Genomic DNA, 23663 nt, shown 5'->3' with positions numbered 1-23663 from the left:
AGGAGACAAAGCACCCCAAAATCTGTGCCCCAATTTCTCCCGAGTACGGCAATGCCTCATGTGTGACCAAAAAGTGGCAGGACTCAGAAGGGAAGGAGTGATATTTGGATTTTGCAGCACAAATTCTGGTGGAATGATGGTGGGTGCTATGTCGCATTAGCAAGACCCCCAAAGCACCAATACAGTGGAACCCCCCCACAAGTGACCCCATTTTGCAAACTACACCCCTCAGGGAATTCATCTAGGGGTATAGTGTACATTTCAAACCCCCAGGGGTTTCACCAATTTTGATAAAACTGGGCAGTGAACATGAAAAATTACATTTTTTTACACAAAAATGCAGTTCTGGCTCAAAATTTTTCATTTTCACAAGGAATGAAGGAGACAAAGCACCCCAAAATCTGTGCCCCAATTTCTCCCGAGTACGGCAATGCCTCACATGTGACCAAAAAATACCAGTTGGGTGCATGGCAGGACTCAGAAGGGAAGGAGTGATTTTTGGATTTTGCGGCTCAGATTCTGGTGGAATGAATGGTGGGTGCTATGTGGCATTAGCAAGACCCCCGAAGCACGGTGAAATTATGAACCTAATATTCCATAGATGTGTGGTATATTTTAAAACACTCCTTTATACATAGGCCGGGTTTGTCGGGGCAAGTGTCACACTGGAAAATAGTTTGCTTTCTTATTCCCTTTTTATAGCAAACTTTGCACCTTTTTTGTGTCCTGCCCTTTTTTCCAGTGGAGGGGATTTCATCAGGAAAATGCTGCCCTGGTACAATACGGGGGCCAGTACTAGAAGTACTGGGGCCCTCTGCCTGCTGGTTCCCAAATATTAGGCCCTTTATGACTTCCTCTTGAAAGTGCATAAATGTCCCCCTCTGGCCGGTAGAACGGAATAGCACGTAAGCGTTATACAGTGCCATCTGGATGATATACACGGCCACCTTCTTGTACCAGATTTTTGTTTTCCGCAGGGCACTGTACGGCTTCAGTACCTGATCTGAAAGATCCACTCCGCCCATGTACCTATTGTAATCCAGGATACAATTAGGTTTGGAGGTGTGGGTACTGGTACCTCGTACAGGGACGGAGGTGGTACTGTCTCCGTGAATTGTTGTCAGTATAAGGACATCCCTCTTGTCCTTATATTTGACCAACAACATATTTTCGTTGCATATTCCCCTGCTTTCACCCCTTCTCATTACTTGGGCAATGTGCGTTTTTGGGAGGCCTCTTTGGTTCTTGCGCACAGTACCGCAAGCTGCTGTACCTCTTGAACCAAGGGCCTTAAACAGGGGGATGCTAGTGTAAAAGTTATCCACATAGAGGTGATAACCTTTATCCAGGAAGGGGTGCACTAAATCCCAGACAATTTTCCCACTAACACCTACGAGGGAGGGGGGGCATTCTGGCGGTTGAATTCTTGAATCCTTCCCTTCATAAACCCTAAACCTGTGGGTGTACCCTGAGGTGCTTTCACACAGTTTATACATTTTTATGCCATACCTTGCCCTCTTACTGGGAAGGTACTGGCGGAATTTAACCCTTCCTTTAAAATGTATAAGGGACTCGTCGATACAAATAAATTTTTCAGGGATGTACACCTCTTCAAATTTGGCACTGAAATGATCAATGACCGGCCTGACTTTGAATAGCCGGTCAAAGGTGGGATCATCTCTGGGTGGGCACTGTGCATTATCGGTGTAATGTATAAATTTAAGAATTGTCTCAAATCGAGTCCGGGGCATGGCCATACGGTAAAATGGAGTACTGTACAGAACATCTGTACTCCAATATTGCCTAATTTCTGGCTTTTTTACTATGCCCATATGAAACACCAGACCCCAAAACGTCATCATCTCTACTGCATCTACAGGGGTCCACCTAGCAAATGATGACGTGGGGTTTTGAGCAATAAACTGCTGGGCATATAAATTAGTTTGGTCCACCATTAAATTTATAAAATCATCAGAGAAAAATAATTTGAAAAAGTCAATTTCTCTGAGACCTGTGGAATCAAATTGGATTCCTGGCATGGCCAAAAACTCAGGAACCTGGGGCTCAAAATTGTCTGGTGGTGGGGTCCATACTAGATCAATTATTGGGGGGGGAATCTCAGCTGATCTACGGGGGCGTCTTTGAGGGGGTCCCTCATCACCAGAGGAGGAAGAGGAGCTTAAGACGAATCCTTCAAATTCCCCGCTTGCATCACTGCCTGTGTCAGAGTCAGAGGCAAGCATGGCATATGCCTCCTCCACTGAATACATTCTCCTGGATGACTGGGAGGACATTTGGGAGGACATTTGGGAGGACATTTGGGATGCCATTTTTATTTTTGTGTTACTGGTAGTGAAATGTTTCAACACGTGTATAGTGTAGGGGGGGGGTACAAACTTTATTTCAATCCGGGGGGTATGTAGTGTGTATGTGGTGCAGAAAAAAAAAAATACTTTATACCAATAAAAAAAAAAAAAATGAAGGGGTTAAAAATAAAAAATTGAAGGGGTTAAAAAAAAAAAAAAAAGGTCCTGCGCCAAAAATTGAGCACAGATGTTGGTCAGTAACGTCTGTCACTGAACAGCGCTCAAAGGCAACAGGAATCTGATCAAAAAAAAAAAAAAAAATTGATCAACCCTGTGCCGAAAAAGCTGATCAGTGATGTACGTCACTGATCGGCGCACAGTGGCCACAGGACACCCACAAAATCAGTGTGTGTAAAAAAAAAATTAAAAAAAGACCCCACAGCACTCACAAAAAAAAAAAAAAGGTGATCAGTGATGCGACACTGATTACCAGTGAGGGACAGCAGGTGCACAACCTTTGGTGCAACTGACAGTGCAACTGGCAGCAACTGACAGGTATATATATATAAAAAAAAACCTCTGCGCCCCCAAAAAGTTGCTGATCAGCACAGATATACTGATCAGCACAAAAGGGGGGGTAGCAGACACAAAATATACACTCTCTATCACTCTCTGTCACTATCTCTCTCTATCTCTCACTATCTATCACTATCTATCACTATCTATCACTATCTATCACTATCTATCACTATCTATCACTATCTATCACTATCTATCACTCTATGACACTGCAGCAGCAGCACTGACAGTTATATATATAAAATAAAACCCCTGCACCCCCAAAAAGGGGGGGTAGCAGACACAAATCTCTCTATCTCTCTACCTCTCACTATCTATCACTATCTATCACTGTATGACACTGCAGCAGCAGCACTGACAGTTATATATATATAGAAAACCCCTGCACCCCCAAAAAGGGGGGGTAGCAGACACAAAATATAGCTCTCTCTGTCACTATCTCTCTATCTCTCTCTATCTCTCTCTATCTCTCTCTATCTCTCTCTATCTCTCTCTATCTCTCTCTATCTCTCTCTATCTCTCTCTATCTCTCTATCACACTGCAGCAGCAGCAGGAAGTCTCAGGAAGTCAGATCCAGGAAGCGTCCAGCACGCTACAAGCAGTGATAAGGTGATCAGGTAAGGTATTTGCAAGGATCAGGTAAGTATTAGCAAGGATCAGGTCGGTATTCACGGCAGGCAGGCACGGTGACCGTTCTGCACGCTATTCCAGACCGGAATGGCGTCTGCAGCGCAGTCACCGTCAGTTTAAATGTCGCGCCTTGGCTGTGATTGGTCCGTGGGTCCCACGGACCAATCACAGCCTTGGGGGCAGGTGGGGTGAGGGTGGGGTGAGGTGTCATCGTCACCGATGACCCCCTCATGCCCCCTGACGCCCGGCGGTGATTGACACCTGTGTTACCGAGCGTCCGATTCGCTGGTAACACAGGAAAACGCTGTGAATGGCTGTTCACACTGAACAGCCAATCACAGCGATCGCTGACGGGGGGGCGACATCGCAGCCCCCCCTGGGCATGCAGGGACATGTCTGCTGTCAGGGACAGCAGACATCGTCCCTCTGTCACTGCGTCTCGAGACGCAGTGACAGTTTAAACTCATGACGTACATTTATGCCATGTGTCGGGAAGTACCTCCCGGCCATGACGTAAATGTACGTCAAATGTCGGGAAGGGGTTAAAGCAGTTCAAGTCAGACACCTCACTGTTTATTTTTATCTAGAGCACAGGTTCTCAAACTCTATCCCCAGAACCCCAAACAAGTTTCCACCTGTAGATCTTTTAAAATGTGACAGTGAGTAATAAAAACATCATGCCAGTTGACATGAATACAGAGTTTAAGAACCTACGATATATAATAATGTAAGTTAATACATTAGTTTTCGTAAGCAATCACTTGTGGTTTATTAACGCCATAGACAAGCAATATAATACATGCATAAATAAGAAATCTTACCGTGTGATTTGCATTATTAAATATTTGTGGGATTCTTAAATGAAGGCTCTGAAGTACGTATGTAGTTTGCATCTATAAAAGAGAAGTATTATAGGACTAGCCAGACATATTTCAAATAGGTCAAATGTGGTTTAAACAAAAACATAAATTATAAAAAGGCAGAAAGGTTTTACAACAGTATTTTCAGAATACTTTGTTCATTATAATAGTCACATTTGACAAGCATCAATTAACAAATATGAATTTTAGCACAATAACTAGCACTCCTTTCACACCACACTTTGGAGCAGGGTAAATGCTGGGTTGTCAAGGTGCAGTGGGAAAGCACCAAAGCGGATAACCCGTGTTAACCAATCTGGCAATTTGACCCGGGTTATAAGAAGAGTTAAAACTAGGTTGCCCTGTGAGTAATAGGCGACCCAAGTTTAATGTGGAAGTGCAGGTTCAGGGATAGAGATTGAAATCCCGGTTCCAACCCGGTATAGCGATGTGGGTTATAGGAAAAGTGAAGTAGTTGTGTTTACATGGAATGTAAGACAAAAGATAGGACAGTTCCTAAAAGTGTGCATTATGACAATTGGGTAGTTAGTCAAACGGCCAGGTATATAGGATGTTAACAAAACTTAATATACTGTATTTAACCTGGGCGGGGGATGCTCAGTGCATACACACTGAGACGATTTCCCCCTGCCTGGCGTTGTCAGCTTTGCATAGCACAGCGCTATGCAAAGCCGTCCACAAAGCCCCTCAATTGCTGGTAAGACAACTTGGGTGTTTTGAGCAGCTTTCAGCTCAAAATTGCCCAATGTGTATGGGTCTTTAGACTTAAAGTTGCCATTTCACCTTTTAATGGAGTGTGCTGGTCTTCTTAGCCAACTGATGTGCTTATCTACTAGTGGTCTCATACCTAGCACCCCATTTGTGGACCGAAGGTGGTTAAACTAGAACACGATAGAATAAGAGGATATAAAAACAGACCCATATGAGCTGTGGCATTGATCGAATCACTAACCTGAAAATAGACAGTCCAATAAGGAATAAGAGCCAAGAAGACTGGTATTGTCTTTACGAGAGCTTTCACATCTTCTACTTTATCGTCTCTAAATGGACCATTATGTGAAGACTTTGCCATGTCAAGAATGCTTTGGTTATGCCTCTTTGAACCATTGTTTTGGCTGTTGGTGTTTTTCAAAAAGACAGAACATATAAATATCAAAGTACATAAACATCATCTATGCAGCACAATATATGGTAATTTATAAGCTCAGGTTATACACATTAAGACTGCACCAGCAGTATCACTTTATAGAAATTATGCCCAATACCTACATAACATGGAAATGAGCATCTTAGGTGACTTATGTATATTTGAAAAATGTATTGAATACATCCATATACTCAAGAGAAAAACAAAAAACAAACCATGAAACTTGCCAGGTGCCAGAATTTGGAACACAAATGCAATAATATGCATAATTCCAGCACAGACTAATCGTACCAAGCTACAGTGGTATCCAGACAAGGGATCTACAGCAAAAAGATAGACAACCATTAGGTCGACACCATTAGTTCGACATGCAAAAAGGTAGACAGTTAAGAGGTCGACATGGGGTTTTTCACTTTTTTGAGCCGACATGCAGTATTTCATGCCCTACCATCCACTAGGGCGTGGAGGGAGAATAAAATAGTGTGCCCGAAGCATTGCAAGCACAGCGAGCGATGCAAGGAGACGCGGTGCACTTCAAACTGTGTCCATGTCGACATGTGGGTCAAAAAACAGTGAAAACCCCCATGTCGACCTAATGGTTGTGTCAACCTTTTTGCATGTCGACCTAATGGTTGTCTAACTTTTTGCTGTAGATCCCTTGTCCCGGTTCTGCTACAGAAAATAGGCCAGAGCTCTGGGTTTGACTATACATTGTCATGGAGTAAAAAACACACAATCAGCCAAGCACAAAAGGAATAAGCATGACCCAGAAAAAGATAGTAGAATATATATATATATATATATATATATATATATATATATATATATATATATATATATATATATATATATATATATATATATATATATATATATATATATATATATATATATATATATATATATATATATATATTTTCCTCCTGTTAGTGAGGAACAATAAACAACATAAAATACAAAAGAACGATTGGGGTGCACAACCTAATCCTTACAGTGTACCTCCCAGTTTGTATTATAAGAAAATCAGAAATACATTCTGGAGATTGTTTCCTTGTGTTTGGTGTTGAATATATTCGCAATAATCATGCACAGTCCCTTTCAGGATGAATCGTCTTTTTATTGTGGAAAACCCTGATCATACGAACTGGGAGGTACACTGTAAGGATTAGGTTGCGCACCCCAATCGTTCTTTTGTATGGTAGGATGTATGTATGTATGTATGTATGTATGTATGTATGTATGTATGTATGTATGTATGTATGTATGTATGTATGTATGTATGTATGTATGTATATATATATATATATATATATACACACACACACACACACACACCACTGACTTTCACCACTGAAGAGTGTATATATGTAAGTGCTATTCTGTGTTGTTTGTTGTATGTGTTCTGACGAAGGGGATCAAACCCCGAAAGCTTAACTGCAACACACAAGTTTTGTTTGCTGAACTGTTTTGCCTCCGGAGTGCCATCATTTGTTGGAGCATTTGTATTATTTGTTTTTTGGGCACCGGGGCCAGTTGCTATTGCTGAAGAGTGCCGGCAGGATTGGATTTCTGTATAGTCACTGTGGTATACCTGTTTGCCACTGTGGTATGTTGCAAGGCACCGGGACTGTATTTATTATTACCATTTACCTCAGTCAGCGCTACTAAATATTCTCTTTTCCCGGCATTTGGATACTGCACGATGGAACCATCTGAGTTAGCGTCGACGCAGGACATGGCAGGATGTCAGAACATGTCTATTCCTGCTGGAGTAACTTTCTCCTTCACTACAACAGAAATCGACAATATTTTGTTTGAAGAAGACCCTGCATTGGCTCAAGCCGACCAGAGCATTGAGGAATTGCAGCGGCATTTGTTTAAACTGAGAAGACGCGAGACGGATTTCCATTTACATGGAGCCTCTTTATCTGACTACTTTAGAGCACATAAAATTCCCCGGGGATTCCGCATCCGGAATATCCCCACGATCGGGCGCAATAATCCCGAGTTTGTCCGCAAGTGGATTGGGATTTTAAAATCGTACATCATTGGACTTGATGGTCCTAGTTATTGAAGAGTCCGGTCGGGAGCTTCAGGTCACTAAGAATAAAATTGCTGCATTTCAGCTTGAGCATCATGAAATCCTGAATAATTCTGCCAATGCAGCTAACCTGGCTAAGTTGGAGCAGCAATGTGAAATCTACAAAAGAGAATTGCTTAAATTCAAAAGAAGTAAACGTCAGACTGTGGATACAGATTATGACGATAACAAGGTTTACGGATGGCTCTCAGGAGAGCACCCCAATAAGCGCCAAGAAGGTGGCTTCCGCCGGCGAAAACCCTGGCAGCAGAAATCCCGGAATAGACAACTCAATACGAATATGACCAGTGACAGCGACTTTGCTCTCTCAGAATCCGATGATGCTACTGACCAGCAAGGTGGCCCTTTAGGTCAAGGGGCATCTACCTCGAGACCGCGCGGAAGCGGCCGGCCACCCGCAGGGGCGGGCAAAATAGGCGAAGTGAGAAGAAATACTTCTCGCAAGGTGTCGAACAAGAAGCCCTGATTGTTAATTTATCTAACCGTACCTTGTCCCCTATTGAGTCAAGTGTTATCTCTAAGGGACTTTCTTTTGTAGCGACAATTTTTTTTGACCAATTCGATTGGCGCTGTGACCACCATAGGTTTATGAGGAAACTACGCTTGAGGGAATTCTTTCAATCAGAACCCCTTCAAGGCCCTAAAGGTATCTTTGATGAGTTCTTATCAAGTAACTCCAGCTCAAAATTCGATCCAATCTCAAATAACCCGTCAATCAAGACATTTGGTAGATTGTTGGACGATTTAATGAGCAGATTTGTGGCAGCCCCTGGTAAAATTACAAAGAATTTGTCTTCAGCTGAAGTGATGGCCCTCAAGCAGTTGTGCAGCTATGAGGATATCACAATCAGGCCCGCCGACAAAGGCGGAGCCATTGTGATCCAAAACATCGAAGACTACCGCTTGGAAATTTATAATCAATTATCTGATCCAGCTGTGTACCAGAAACTGCATTTGAATCCCACTCAAAGATACCAAAAGGAATTATCTGCTATTCTTTCTGCTGCAGTCGTTGATGGCTTAATGCCTACTAAAGTCCGTGACAGGATATCGATGGCGGCTCCGGTGGTTCCTGTGCTGTAATACCCTCCCCAAAGTACACAAAGATGCCAGGAATCCACCGGGCCGTCCCATCATTTCTGCCAGAAATTCCTTATATCAACCTGTGTCACAGCTCCTAGATTTCGTCTTGCAACCACTTCTTTGCTCCAAACAGTCTTTTCTTAAAGACACAACCAGCTTTCTGAAACTACTCCTGGACATTCCTGAAGTCCCTCCTGGCACTTTGATGTGCTGTTTAGACGTATCCAGTCTTTACACCTCCATACCCCATGAAGGGGGGTTACTTGCAATGAAGTCATTTCTGGATCAACACTTGGACAGTTCAACTTTTAACCATCAACTATTTCTTAATTTGCTCAGACTGACATTAGAGCGGAACTTCTTCATGTTTGACGGTAGTTTCTACCTACAGCTACGGCGCCATGGGATCGGCGGTAGCACCCTCGTATGCTAATATATATATATATATATATATATGTTTGGCGAAGAAGATCGCATGTTCCTAAACCGCCCTGAAGTCAATAAATACATGCTCCTGTTCACCCGCTACATAGACAATATCTTTGTCTTGTGGACGGGTGGGCAGGAGCGGTTTGAGTTATTAATGGCTGAGGTGAATTCTTTTGAATCCACCATTAAATTCACCTATTCCTGTAGTTATATTTCTGCTCAATTCTTAGATGTAGCAATCTCCATCACTGATAACAAGCTGTGTACGGATGTGTACTACAAAGACGTGGGTAGGAACACATTCCTCCTATCGTCCAGTCACCACCCACCTGCACATGAATACACCCAAGGCCCCTAATGTCTACAGCAAACCACCTGGATGCTATAGCTGCCATAACTGCACTACGTGCAAATATATAGTGCCTTGCAAAAAGTTTAAGCACCCCCATTTGGACAAGCACTATGACATCAGACATGTGCTCACTTGCAGATCGGAGTATGTGGTATACATTTTGGTGTGCCCTTGTGGCTACCATTATGTGGGCCAGACTACCCAATCTTTTCGTACTAGAATGGCGTTGCACAGGTCTGCAATAGATCTGGCTGCAGCCGGCCGGACTGTGGATCAGCCTGTCGCACGCCATTTCAAACAAGCTGGACATCCTCTGTCCAGTCTTAAATATTTTATAATTGATCAGATTAAAGAGTCTCCTCGTGGTGGTGATAGGGCTAAACACCTTTTAATCACTGAATCATGCTGGATATTCAGGATCAACACTATTGCCCCTAATGGGCTGAATGATAAGATCAGTTGGAATGCTGTCACATAATGCTTTCTGTTGTATTTGATCTATGTCCGCTTTGTTTATGTATTTTTTCTTTATGTTTTCTTGTATGTTCCATAATGTATACGTTGCATTTATTATATATCATGACAATGCTTTTGCTACAAAGCTTTGTGTTTTGATTCTGTCCCCCCCCCCCCCCAGATTGGCGTGTGCAGGGCTGTCAGCAGGCGGCACGGAGCTGCGGCGATGATTAACAAAGCCAGTGTGAAGCGCAAGCGTGTTGCGTTGCTTAGCAACGGCGACGCTTCCGGGTCCTACAGCTGTGATGTCATCACTAGGACTCCCGGCCAGACCAGCGTGCGCCCCTGCAACGAATGCCGTGGAGAGGAGTGACTTTCACCACTGAAGAGTGTATATATGTAAGTGCTATTCTGTGTTTGTTGTATGTGTTCTGACGAAGGGGATCAAACCCCGAAAGCTTAACTGCAATACACAAGTTTTGTTTGCTGAACTGTTTTGCCTCCGGAGTGCCATCATTTGTTGGAGCATTTGTATTATTTGTTTTTTGGGCACCAGGGCCAGTTGCTATTGCTGAAGAGTGCCGGCAGGATGAGATAGAGATAGATATATATATATATATATATATATATATATATATATATATATATATATATATATATATATATATATATGTCATGTTAAAGGCATTGTAGAAAGGAAATAGAGTGCATCTGGTAAGTATTCAGAGCGCTTCATTCCAAGGGAATACATTTTTCCCCCCTAAAAATTCTACAAACATGCTATAATGACATGACCAAAAAAAAAATGTATTTTTAATAAAATTTGCCAAAATCTCAAACTAAGAAATCACATGCACACAAGTATTCACAGCGTTTGCCATTAAGATTGAAACTAAACTCAGGCACATCCTGTTTCCACTGATCATTCTTGATATGTTCCTTAACATAAATAAAATGTCAATAAAATGTTCCACACTTGACAGTGCATGTCAGAGCACAAACCAAGCATGGCCAAAGGAATTGTCTGCAGACCTCCATAGCAGGATTGTCTTGAGGTACAAATCTGGGTTAAGAAAGAAAAGGAAAAAAAAAAATCCGTAAACAGAAGTTCCAACCACCAAAATTCTTCCTAGAGCGGACCAGCAGTCTAAACTGAGGGATCAGGGCCCAAGCCAGGGAGGTGACCAAAGAATCAGATTGTCACTCTGTGAGAGCTACACCATTGCTCTATGAAGCGAGGAAAATCTACCAGGAGAACCCTTTCTGCAGCAATCCACCAATCATGCCTGTATGGTAGAGTGGCCAGACTGAAGATACTCCTTAGTTAAAAAAAAAAAAAAAAAAACCATGGCAGCCAGCCTAGTTTGCCAAAACGCACTTGACGGACTCTCAGATCATGAGAAACAGAATTCTCTGGTCTCATGACACAAAGATCGAACTCTTTGGTGTGAATGCAAAGAATCATAGTGGGAAGAAACCAGGCACCGCTCGTCACCATGCCAATACCATCCCTACATTGAAGCATCATGGTGAAATAATCATGCTGGAGAGATGTTTTTCAGCAGCAGGAACTGGGAGACTAGCCAGGAGAACGTGAAAGATGAATGCAGTAATGTACAGAGACATCCTGGATGAAAACCTGCTCCAGAGCACTCTTGACCTTAGACTGAGCTGACTGTTCATCTTTCAGCAGGACGACCACTCTAAGCACACAGCCAAGATATCAAAGCAGTGGCTTCGGGACAACTCTGAATGTCCTTGAGCGGCCCAGCCAGAACTCAGACTTGAATCCGATTGAACATCTCTGGAGAGATCTGAAAATGGATGTGCACCGATACTTCCCATCCAACCTGATGGAGCTTGAGAGAATGGGTGAAACTGCCTAAAGATAGGTGCGCCAAACTTGTGGCTATAATTGATGCAAAGTATTGCGCAATGGCTGTAAATATTTATGTACATGTGATTTTATTTATTAATTTATTTTTTTATAAATTTGGAAAAAGTCTCCCCAAAACTTTTCCATTGTCATTATGGGGTATTGTGTTTAGAATTTTAAAGAAAACCTGTATGCTATGTTTGAATAAGGCTGTAGCATACCAAAATGTGGAACAAGAAATGCAGTAAATACTTTCTGGATGTACTGTAATGGGTAAGATTAAACTACTGCCGAAATGAAAGAAACGTATATATGAATTGGTTTTGAAACTGTAAAGGTGCCCACACACTAGAAAGATCTGCGATCGTAAGATGTGCGCATAAATTAGCCTTGAAATCTTTTTTCCGTCCTGGACAAAAGATTTCAGGCAAGCGCACATCTTTACTAAAGATTTTTCTTAAGGTGCACACACACTAGAAAGATCTCTGATCTTAAGATGTGCGCATAAATTAGCCTTCAAATCTTTGGTCCGCCCTGGACCAAAGATTTCAGGCAAGCGCATATCTTTACCAAAGATTTTTCTTAAGATCCCGTGTGCGTTCCTATGGATCTTTTGTTAAATCTTCTGATCTTTTGTGCAGCACATAAGATCAGAAGATTCAGTTAAAGATCCACGGGAGCGCGATCGGACAAAAATCGGCCGATTTTCGACCGATTATCGGTAAACATCGGATATATCGGCCGATTTATCGGAAATCGGCCCAAAAATCGTTCTAGTGTGTGGGCACCTTAAGGCCACTGAGGGAAGGTTATCTGAAAACCTTGATAGATTGTTATATAAATGGTCATTTGATGGAAAGCATGTCACTTTCACCCCAGAAGCCTGAAGGGTGGTCTGGTAGGATTCAATAAAAGGTCCATACTACAAGGTATCCTGTCAGCAGGAAAATGCCAGTACCTGGACAGGACAGATGAACAAAAATCATTTTGTCTATGGTGATAGCTTCCCATCTCCAATTAATTCAAACACAGCAAGAATAGAAAGCAGGGGGCATAGACCACTAATGAGGGGTGCTACCTTGCTTTTAAGTTGTTGAAAAAAAGATACAATTAAAAAAAAAAAAAAAAAAAAAGAAGGTGCAAGCATTCAAAAGCACAACCACTAGATGTGACTGCACATAAACAGGTATCAAAGTATTAACATTTTATTTGGTTTTGGCATAAAATTTATATTTCTATATGTGCTTCCGAAATACTAGAAATAGATCTGTAGTCTATACATAAGGTAGGTATGATCTGGAAATCACTAGGATTTAGGTTTATTGGGAAAGGAGGTATGGGTTATAAGATGTTGGAAATATCAGTCGAAGAGCTCTATTGAAGAGCGAATAGTGGAAAATTATTTTTATTTGTGACCTAGTACTTCATGTTCAAGCTCTTTAAACTATCATTGTTCACTGAATAAAAATATGGGCAGGCTTTAATTTGTTCCCAAATAAAGCAATGACAATGTGTTTTATCAAATTATAACATACTATCTCAAAACTCATGTTAATACAATGGTGATAAGAATTTAATAGCCATACATAGGGGGGTATTCAATGTCTGTCGTCTTCCCCTACAGCATTGAACAGGGGTTCTCGGCAGAACGGGCCCGACTTCAGAAGCTGTTGGGCTCTGTCTGCCGAGAAAAGCCAGAAATAGTCGAGCTCCCGGACGGAGCTCGACTATTTTCAGCCTCAGCCACGCTCCATTCTCGCCGCTCGGTGGCCGGGACATTGAATCCAGACTGCCGAGCTCCAGTCGAGCAAAGCGAGAACGGGACAATGCCCCTGACATTGAATACCCCCCTCCTCCCCCCCATAATCTCTCCATTATGTGGTTAAATTAAAATAATTTATTCCCTTAATGAAAAAAAAAAAAAAACAGTAAAAACCCCTTTAATTTATTCAGATTTTTAGATACTATCCCGAAATTCTGTTTATCAACCTTAAACACTCATTATGCTCTTGGTGATTACATTAGCACATCATGGCGATTGTTACTTTTATTAAAATGTGCCCAAGTTACACAATTATGCTCTAACCAAACTTTTTCAGCTGTATCCCCAGTATTCCCAATAAGCAGAGTTTTGTATACACGGTAACAGGTCTCATGAATGGAAATACCGGGTTATTACCTGGTAATGGGTTTTCCTCTACTCCGCCATGGCAGCCATCATGAATGGGTTTCTCCCTGCTGGGTAGTGCTTTTGGAAAGGAAAAAAAGACCTCTGGATCCTATAAGAAGACTCCTCCTCCATACACCAGTGTCTTTATATTTCTTCAGCTTTAAAACAAACGAACATCATTATTCCACATAACATTTTTTTTTTTAAGGGTGGGAAATACTGCTGCCATGGCGGAGTAGAGGAAAACCCATTAACAGGTAATAACCCGGTATTTCCTCTGCCTCCGCCATGGCAGCCATCATGAATGGGTCATGCCCAAGCAGTACTGTATTTCATAGGGTGGGTCATACTCACGTATAACACAAGAACAGGCCACCGGCCACATAATTCATAACTCAAAGAAGAACGTTTCTTCACGTCTTAGTTTACTGCCGCGCTCAGGATCTTCCTCCCAAACTTGGCATCTGCAGAGGACCAGACGTCCACTCTGTAATGTTTTGTAAATGTGTGGGCTGAGGACCACCCTGCAGCCTTGCAAATCTCTGTTAGTGACGCAGATCCTTTCTCTGCCCACGATGACGCTATTGATCGCGTTGAGTGCGCTTTAAACCCTTCAGGTGGCTCCTGCTGCCTTATGACATATGCTTGTCGAACACAGCTTTTAATCCATCTTGATAGGGTTTGTTTAGAGGCTCTTTGCCCCTTTCTTTCTCCTTCTGATAATATAAATAAATTGTCGACTCTACGAAACTCAGCCGTCCTTTGCTTGTAAATGGACAGGGCTCTGACCAAGTCCAGGCAATGTAACCTGCTTTCTCTACTATTTGTAGGATTTGTACAGAACGTAGGCAATATGATCTCCTGATTGATATGGAATTCTGGACGCCACCTTAGGTACAAACATTGGATTTGTCCTCAAGACTACTCTATCTGTATATATTTTGAAGTACGGCTCCTTTATCCACAGTGCTTGGAGTTCCGATACTCTACGAGCTGAGGTCATGGCTACTAGAAACAATACTTTCCATGACAAGAATTTCAAGGCCACCTCTTGTAGTGGCTCGAACGGTGATTCTGTTAGAACCCCTAGCACCAGGTTCAAGTCCCATGATGGGATCGGACTTCTTACCCTTGGTTTAATTCTTTTCACTGCCTGCATGAACCTTTGTACATATCTGTTCTTGGCTATGTCCCAATCCAAGATGCATGATATAGCCGAGACTTGCACTTTCAGAGTACTTGGGGAGAGGTTCATTCGCAGACCTTCTTGTAGGAAGGAAAGTACGGTGACCACACTACGAGGATTCTTACTATTTTCCTTCGCCCAAAAAGCATACTTTTTCCAAACTCTATAATATATCTTCATGGTTACCGGCTTCCTTGCCTTAAGCAAAGTATCCACTACTCCTTCACTGAACCCCTTTGCTTTCAGACTTCCGATTTCAGCAACCAAGCCGTCAGTTTCCACGATTCCGGCTGCTCCTTGAATACCTCTCCTTGTACTAGTAGATCCTTGGTCGAAGGTAGTCTCCACGGATCGTCTACTGCCAACTTCTGTACCGTATTGAACCATGCTCTGCGAGGCCAATATGGCAGGATCGTTATTACTTCGATCTTCTCCCTCTGCCGTTTCCTCAGTAGCCTCTGAATCATTGGTATTGGGGGAAAAACATAAGCTCTCTCTATGTTCCAAGGCACTGACAGTGTGTCTACTTGTTCCGCCAGCGGCTCCCAGAACCTGGCAAAAAACCTGGGTACTTTTTTGTTTCCTGCCGTCGCCATAAGGTCTACCTGTGGACGTCCCCATCTTTCCACCAGATTTTCGAATACCATTTGGTTGAGACCCCATTCTCCTGGCAGGCATTCTATTCTGCTTAATTGGTCGGCCACCACATTTTCTTTTCCTGCCAGATATACTGCAGTGATGCTCAGAACCCGACCTTCCGCCCACTCGAACAGTTTGGCGGCCACCTCCATCAATGCTCTGCTTCGCGTACCTCCTTGCCGATTCACATAGGCCACTACCGCCTGGTTGTCGGTCCTCACGATTAGTTCTGTCCCTTGCAGTTGACTTTGAAACCACCTGCAGGCTCTGACCACTGCCTCCATTTCCCTCAGGTTGGAGTGAGCTTCCCTCCAATCTTGCTGCCACTTTCCTTGAGCTACCTGATGATTGAAGGTTGCTCCCCAGCATGTTTCGCTGGCGTCCGTGGTTAGTGTAACCTGCGGCTTTGTGCCAAAGTATCTTCCTGCCACCAATCTGTCTTCTGCTGCCCACCAGTCTAAGTCCTGTCTGGCCTTTGTGGACAGGACTATCCTTTGGGACAAGTCTTTTGAGTTTTTGTTCCATTGCAGAAGAAAACAGCTCTGTAGTTTCCTTGTATGGAACCTTGAAGCCCAAGGGACTACCTCTATAGCTGATGACATTAGGCCTAGCACCTCCATGCAGCCTCGTGAGGATACAACGAGTCTTCTTTGCAGGCTTTTTACTTGGTGCACTAGTTTTCTTCTTCTGACTTCTGTTAAGGAAATTTTTAGCTCCTTTGTATTGACTACTACCCCCAGGTATGTTAGTTCTTGAGCAGGAATCAACTGGCTCTTTTTGTAATTTATCAACCAACCGTGTTCCAGCAGGCACTGCACCACCCTGTCTGTGTGCTCTTGCGCCTTCTCCTCGGAGTCTGCGACTATTAGAATGTCGTCGAGGTAAGGAAATAATCTTATCCCGCTCTGTCTTAGTGCTGCTATCAGCACGACCAGCACTTTGGAGAATGTTCTCGGGGATGTAGCCAGCCCAAATGGTAGGGCGTTGAACTGATAACTTGTGCCCATTAGCCTGAACCTCAGATACTTTCGATGGCTTATGCAGATTGGAATGTGCAAATAGGCGTCTTTGAGATCTATCGACGTCATGAAGTCTTTTTGACTTAATCTAGTATCACCGATTTGATACTGTCCATTTTGAAGGATTTGACCTCTATGAACTGATTGAGTCGTCTCAGATCTAGTATGGTCCGAAATCCCCCTGTCGCTTTTTTTACTAAAAAGAAACGGGAAAAACATCCCCGAAATTCCTGATCCTCTGGAACAATGCTGATTACTTCTTGTTCCAGCAGCTCTTGTAAACTTGCTAATAAGGCTTTTCTCTCCTCCCTGTTTTTGGGAATCGGAGAATGAACAAAAAAACCTCTCCGGGAACCTTGTTGAACTCCACTTTGTACCCGGAGGATACTACCTCTTGGACCCACTTGTCTCCAGTGGTCCCGAACCAGATGCTTGCAAATTTCAGCAGTCTGGCCCCTACTGTTTGTGACCCGACGTCACTGTGCCTCCTTTTTGGAGGAGAATTTATCCCCATTTCTTTGGGCACGAAAATTGCCCCTTGAGACCCAGGATCCCCTTCTATAGGGCCTTCCTGGTCTATATGCCCGTGACTCTCTGTAGTCTTGGGGCTGGGAGGTACCCTTCTGCCTCCCTTATCCTGAGGAAGCCAGACAGACTTCCCCCCTGATATCTTAGCCACTAGTTCGTCCAATTGTTTACCAAACAAATAGTCCCCTTGGAACGGCATGGACAGGAGTTTATTCTTGGACTGAACATCCGCTGCCCATGGTTTTAACCATAGTGCCCTTCTTGTCGCGGCTGTTGCTGCCCCTGCTCTGGCCGCCAGCCTTACCGCATCCATTGATGCTTCGCAAACAAACTCCACTGCAAGCTGTACATCTTGTACAATTTTTAACAGCTCCGAACTTGCGAGGTCATCCAGAATATCCCCTTCTAATTGCTGACACCAGCCTCTTACTATTCTGGATGTTACTGCCATTGCTGACGCTGCTTTCAGGGAGGCCCCTGAAATTAAGTGTTGCTTCCTTAGGCCCAACTCGATCTTCCGATCCATTGGATCTTTAAAGGCGTTGGCCTCTTCTAGTGGCAATGTCGTTTTTTTCGACAACCTCGCCACCGCAGCATCTATTTTAGGTGCTTCCTCCCATGAGAGTACTTGCGTCTTGTCAAAAGGGTACATCTTGTTAACCTTCCCCGGAATAGCCACTCTTTTGTCTGGCTGCTTCCATTCTTCGGTTATTATGTCCTTCAGAGTTTGTGATAAGGGAAACGTTTTACTTTTCTGTTTCCTATCTTTAAAAAGCATTTCCTGCAAGCTTACATCCTCCTGCTTGTCTTCAATATTTAATGCTTTATAAATACGGACCAGAAGGTTGTCAACCATGTCGGCATTAAAGTCCGCGTCCGACCTATCCTGCCCTGGATCATCCTCCTCTTCATCATCTAAGTCGCCCCCAAGCATATTAGCACTGGCCGACTGACCCGCTGTATCATCTATATCCTCATTTAGCACATAACTTTTCCGTTTAATGGGCGTTTTACCCGGATCCTCCTTAGGTGCAAACGTATCAGCCAGGGCCGTTTTCAACATCTGTACCAGGCTCGCCATTTGAGCCGGGGGAAATAACTGAGACGCCTTACAGCCTTCACATACAGCCCCCACGTGTTTGTCTGGCAGCGTCTTGTCACATGTTGCGCATTTGCTCTGCGCAGATTTCTTCTGCTTGCTTTTCCCCTTATCCTTGCTAGACTCAGACCTACAATGACAACCACCAACCAGTCACTAAGAACTACTTAAAACAACACCATGTGGACACCCTTACACCAGCACACTGCTCACCCAGTTTTTACGCCAGACTGCCTGTCTTCCTCCATAATTGGTAGTGCGCTTCTCTAAAAAACACAGTCACGTCTAAATAAAAGTACTGCCACATCCAGTAACTTATTGCATAATACAAGCAGTCAGATACAACTCACCCCAGTGTCCGCGCCAAGTTCGCCACGCCTGACAAAGTCCAGAAACCAAGAAGCTAGCGTACCCCGGCAGCAGGTCGTGTCCCGCTCCCAGACCTAAGATCAGCATGACACTGACAACCGCCGGCTCCGGCTATAACTCCATGACGCGTACCGGAAGTCGCGCCCTAATGACGCGCCTCCTCCTGAGGATACGTTACGCGCACTACCCGGCGCCCGCCCTTAGCACAGAGCTGGGGCAGGGGAGCGCGTGCAGGCAAACAAACTCCACTGCATGGCTTAGTACATCGCTCCCCTGGACGCCGCCGCACAGCTACCCCATGGGGCCTGCATTCGGCATAATGAGAGCTTATGCTCTCCTTCTCTCCTGCATGAAGCCACAGCAGCTGCAGGGAGCGACAGTCTGCAGCGTGAGGTGAGCCGGTGTCCACACACATGCACTACCCGGAAAGGAAAAAAAGACACTGGTGTATGGAGGAGTCTTATAGGATCCAGAGGTATTTTTTTCCTTTCCAAAAGCACTACCCAGCAGGGAGAAACCCATTCATGATGGCTGCCATGGCGGAGGCAGAGGAAATCCCGTTATGGACTTGCCAGTAGGCAGATTTATTAAGGAAAAAGAACACAAGATGGAACTTGAGATATTGTGATAGTATGTTATATGGGTTTATTGTGAGCTGTTGGGCAATGAGGATTTGTTCACAATAGAGATGGCAGTTTTATAATGAATAGTTCAATTTAAAAAGAATATTCAGTTACCAGTGGAATTTCACATATCTAACCAGTCACACAAATGAATGTAGTAACGCCTATTTTATATTAAATAAGAGACTAAAATGATAAACCTACTATATTTTTTTAGTAATAACACAAAGGGCATTATGTAAAGTTATTTGTACTTAAATATAGCCTCGGATTTAATGAACTGGTTAGCTAGTCAAAAGAATCTTGATTATTAATCTCAATGGTGGGAGGAAAGCTAAGAAAAGGTATGGGCGTCTTATTCTATGTCAGTATTTGGGATCAATCTAGCATCGCTTAGCACTTTTCTTTGGGTAGTGAACACGGATGATGACTAGATGTTTCAAGCATGCTTGAAATATCTAGTCTGGCGATAGCAATGCATCACCAGTGACTGAGACAAGTGGCAAAGATACCGTAAGGCAGCCCCCCCCCTCGCTGCTGCTTGGGGGAGCGGGGGCTGCATGGGCGCCGGACAAGTGAGTGTGACGGACAGAGGCTGTCACACTACATTCAGTGGGAGAGATACTGCGGGGGCGTCAGGTGCCGGACAAGTGAGTGTCCGGCACACTACACAGTATGTGGCTGCTTGTTGTGCCACGGCCGCCCGCCGCCGCTCATTTTTTGGCTGGGGGGAGCAAAATGTATAGTTACGCCACTGACTGAGACCATACACACGGAACGATCCATGCAGTCTAGTCAGAATGCTTAGCAATGGGGCTGTAAATTGCCCTGTGTGTTTGCCCCATAACTCAGCAGTTCCCAACCTTTTTCTCGCTTGTAACCTTTGATTAGGCTTTTTATTTAGGAGTACTCCCTCCTCTCAAACCCACCCACCTATCGGTCCATGCAAAAAAAAAAAAAAAAAAAAAAAATTTTTTGTTATGTAGTAATGTTTTTAGGTTAGCTAAATAAGCAAACTACTTCCATAACATTAGATTTTACTTTTGATTTTTTTTTATATTGATCATAACATAGGCTATATTTCTTATAAAGCTCCATTCTCTAGGACATTAACACTGCATTTACAAAACTTTAATCAGTAAAAAAAAATAGCACTCTTGCTGGATCCAAAATTCAACAGATTATATAATTATTCACTAAACTTCTGCATTATAATCCATGCCATGTGACCAATTAATTTGTATCTGGTCAGGCCAGAATGAAATAGAGGGCTGGAAAAAAAAAAAAAAGTAGTGCGTCTCAGACCTTCAAACTGGTGTATGAGAAAACTACTCATAAGCAGCAGCACAGTTATAATTTGAAATATCCACCGTACTTCCGAGTGGAAGCGAGTGGCATGTGCGTCCATCTATTAAGGAGTAGTGTGTTGTTAGGAATCTAGTTCCTCGGTGTCTGGCTTCATACTGTCTCCGGGGTTCCCACTAACACCTGTAGGATTGATGCTGCTGCTTCCTCCACCTGTGTCAATGCAGGGAAGGTGAATGTTGATGTCTGAGGCAGCTCCCAGTGGATTGCTGGTTGGCTAAAAACACGAGGAGACCCCAATAATGCGGAAGACAACCAGAAGTGACTCAACGCGCTCCATACCTACGGCAACGGGAGACTACCATACTTCTGCCATTACCAATATTATTTTCAAGTATCCCATCCAGTCCACAGCACACTTCCAGGGGTACACGTACCCCAGGTTTGAAACTGCTGATGTAACTGAAAAACTGCACAATACATTTCCAGCTGTGTACTCAGCATAGACTAGTCCACATGTTCCATCGTGTTATTTTCTTATTTTATTTGATAGAAATCACTGCTTCTCTTTTCATGTCCCCATAGATCATGGGTCTTCAACCTGTGGCCCTCCAGATGTTGTGAAACTACATGTTTCAACATGCATTGCCCCATTTTTTCCTATGAGAGCATGCCAAAACAGTCAGGGCATGCTGGGACATGTAGTTCTACAACATCTGGAGGGCCACAGGTTGAAGACATGTGCCATAGATAGTCAGTTTTTTCTAAAATTAGCAGGACTTGCTCCGACACCCCTGCAGCTTAGACCCCAAGGAACAATTAAATGGAGGAGCAAATGTAAGTTTCCAATTAGCTAATTACTCACCTTCCAAAGCTATGAATTCTTCATCTAGTGTCAGGATCCAGACTTCTGCCACAGTGGTGTATGTATGTGTGTGTGTGTGTGCGTGCCTGTAAGCATGTGTGATCCCCCTACCCCTGAAGCAGTAGTTAAGAGAACTAAATCTCCAAGCAGGCCCCACTTCTCCATTGCAGAGATGGAGGGCAGAACGCAATGTATCCAAAATTACAAAATCCCGTGAGTATCGGGAGCACACATATCCATAATTGGATGCAAAGTCTACAAGGTTTTTTTTGTTTTTTTATCTGTGAAAACCTCATGAACAACCAAATACCTCCCACAGAGAGAATATTCAGTGGGAGTATTATATTTGGCCCTGCCTTCACGGTTTCGATCCTTGTGGATCTGTGCTTATCGCACTCATGCCGCTAGTGTGATACAATCAAGGCTAATTAAACTACTTCCTCAGGCCATAAATAAGAGTGCAAAAATCAGGAAACCTACCAGGATCCCTGACACGGAATAGAAGAGGTTTTGTTACGGCTAGTAAAACCATATAAAAAAATGGATATAGCAATTCAGTAATGGCCCCAGATTATGCCAAAACTACTTGAAGAGCGGAGAGTTTGGTTTCTGCTGTATTTAGACATTAGTGCAAGAAATGCCTCAGATGTACTAAGCAGAGAGGTCTACAGGGCAGCCATCAGAAATTGTGAAGAACAGGACTGACCAAATAGGTAGGGTCCCCTCTGGCTGGTATGACTGGTAGTGCAAGAGGGAAAAAAAGTGGCATAGGGGAAAGGTGGGTGTGGCAGACAAAGGCGGCGCAGGCAAAAACCGGAGGGAAAAGAAAGTCCAGACAAACACGCGGCAGTAGTGATGATTGGAGCAGCCATCGACAGTGGAAAAGTGAGTACTGTGTACACCCCCACTATAAACGTGAACCCGAAGCGTGGCGAGCGCAGCGGTACGCGTCCTACGACCTTTTCATACCCCCACTATCCACGTTGGCGTGGAGTTGAGAATAGAATAGTGTGGCGAGCGCAGCGAGCCCGAAGCGTGGCGAGCGCAGCGAGTCCCGCGAGGGGACGCGGATACCTGTGAAGCCCGCGAAGGGACGCGTTTACCTGTGAAGGTATCCGCGTCCGCTCACCACGCTTCGGGCTCGGTGGCTCGCCACACTATTCTATTCTCAACTCCACGCCGACGTGAATAGTGGGGGTATGAAGAGGTCATAGGATACGTACCGCTGCGCTCGCCACGCTTCGGGTTCACGTTTATAGTGGGTGGGTGCATTTAACATTGTAAGCACCCATTAGGGTGCTCAAAAGCACCCTTTAGGGTGCTTATACGATTTTTCATCGTATAGGGGGTCAAAATCGCGTTGCATCGCATGCCATCGGGTACATGGCATGCAATGCGTTCATCGTACGATGGACATCGGGGGCGCCGCTATAATACACAAGTACCGAAAAGTGTTTGCAGTATTTCCCATTAGGAGCGGGCCATTAGCCAATAAGAGTTTGCAGACTGGCAGCCAGCTAATGTGAAATGTTGTCTCTGGTTGTACCAATCAACACTGCTGCCATCCCATTTGTCAGGCCCCGCAATAGCCACCCTGATGGTGTCCCTGCAGGGCAACATTGCTCATCTAAAGCTTAGAAAATGAAATTATCCTGGAAAAAAAAACCTTTTAGAAATAGCCAGATCATACATACACGTTTCTTGAGTTTTCTGTAGAACGTCTCCATGAACAGCAAGCGTAGCCAAGAATTCTAAACAAGTCCGTGAAAGCACTGCCATCTGCTGGCTTGGTAATAAAGACAGTCTGTCCACACATAAAAACCAAAAATGACACCCCAATGCAAACGGCGGGGATTATATATCCAATAAGGAAACCCACATTCTGTTGTACATATGCAATCCCACCAAGAGAGATGATTGCTCCCAGGTTAATGCTCCAGTAAAACCAGTTGAAAAATCGACGTGTTGCCTCTGGACCACGGTCTTTCACCTAAACAATAAAAACAAAAAAAAAAATAG

The 23663-nt window shown here is 43.8% G+C and overlaps 1 protein-coding gene across 1 annotated transcript in view; it reads right to left on the bottom strand.

Moving 5' to 3' along the window:
- The window catches only part of SLC15A4 (solute carrier family 15 member 4), a 51395-nt gene that overhangs the window by 15933 nt on the left and 11799 nt on the right, over positions 1–23663 (bottom strand). Inside the window, exons 2-4 of the mRNA XM_083150581.1 lie at positions 23339–23634; positions 5350–5512; positions 4338–4409 (exon numbers count right to left, since the gene is read on the bottom strand). Of these exons, the coding sequence (XP_083006707.1) occupies positions 4338–4409; positions 5350–5512; positions 23339–23634 (531 nt within the window). The remainder of the gene's footprint in view (positions 1–4337; positions 4410–5349; positions 5513–23338; positions 23635–23663) is intronic.

Source organism: Crinia signifera, chromosome 1 (genome assembly GCF_055691185.1).
Source record: "Crinia signifera chromosome 1, ASM5569118v1, whole genome shotgun sequence".
NCBI classification, from domain to species: domain Eukaryota; kingdom Metazoa; phylum Chordata; class Amphibia; order Anura; family Myobatrachidae; genus Crinia; species Crinia signifera.
Note: the sequence above shows the minus strand (reverse complement) of the source record. Positions and strands in the feature narration are given on the sequence as shown.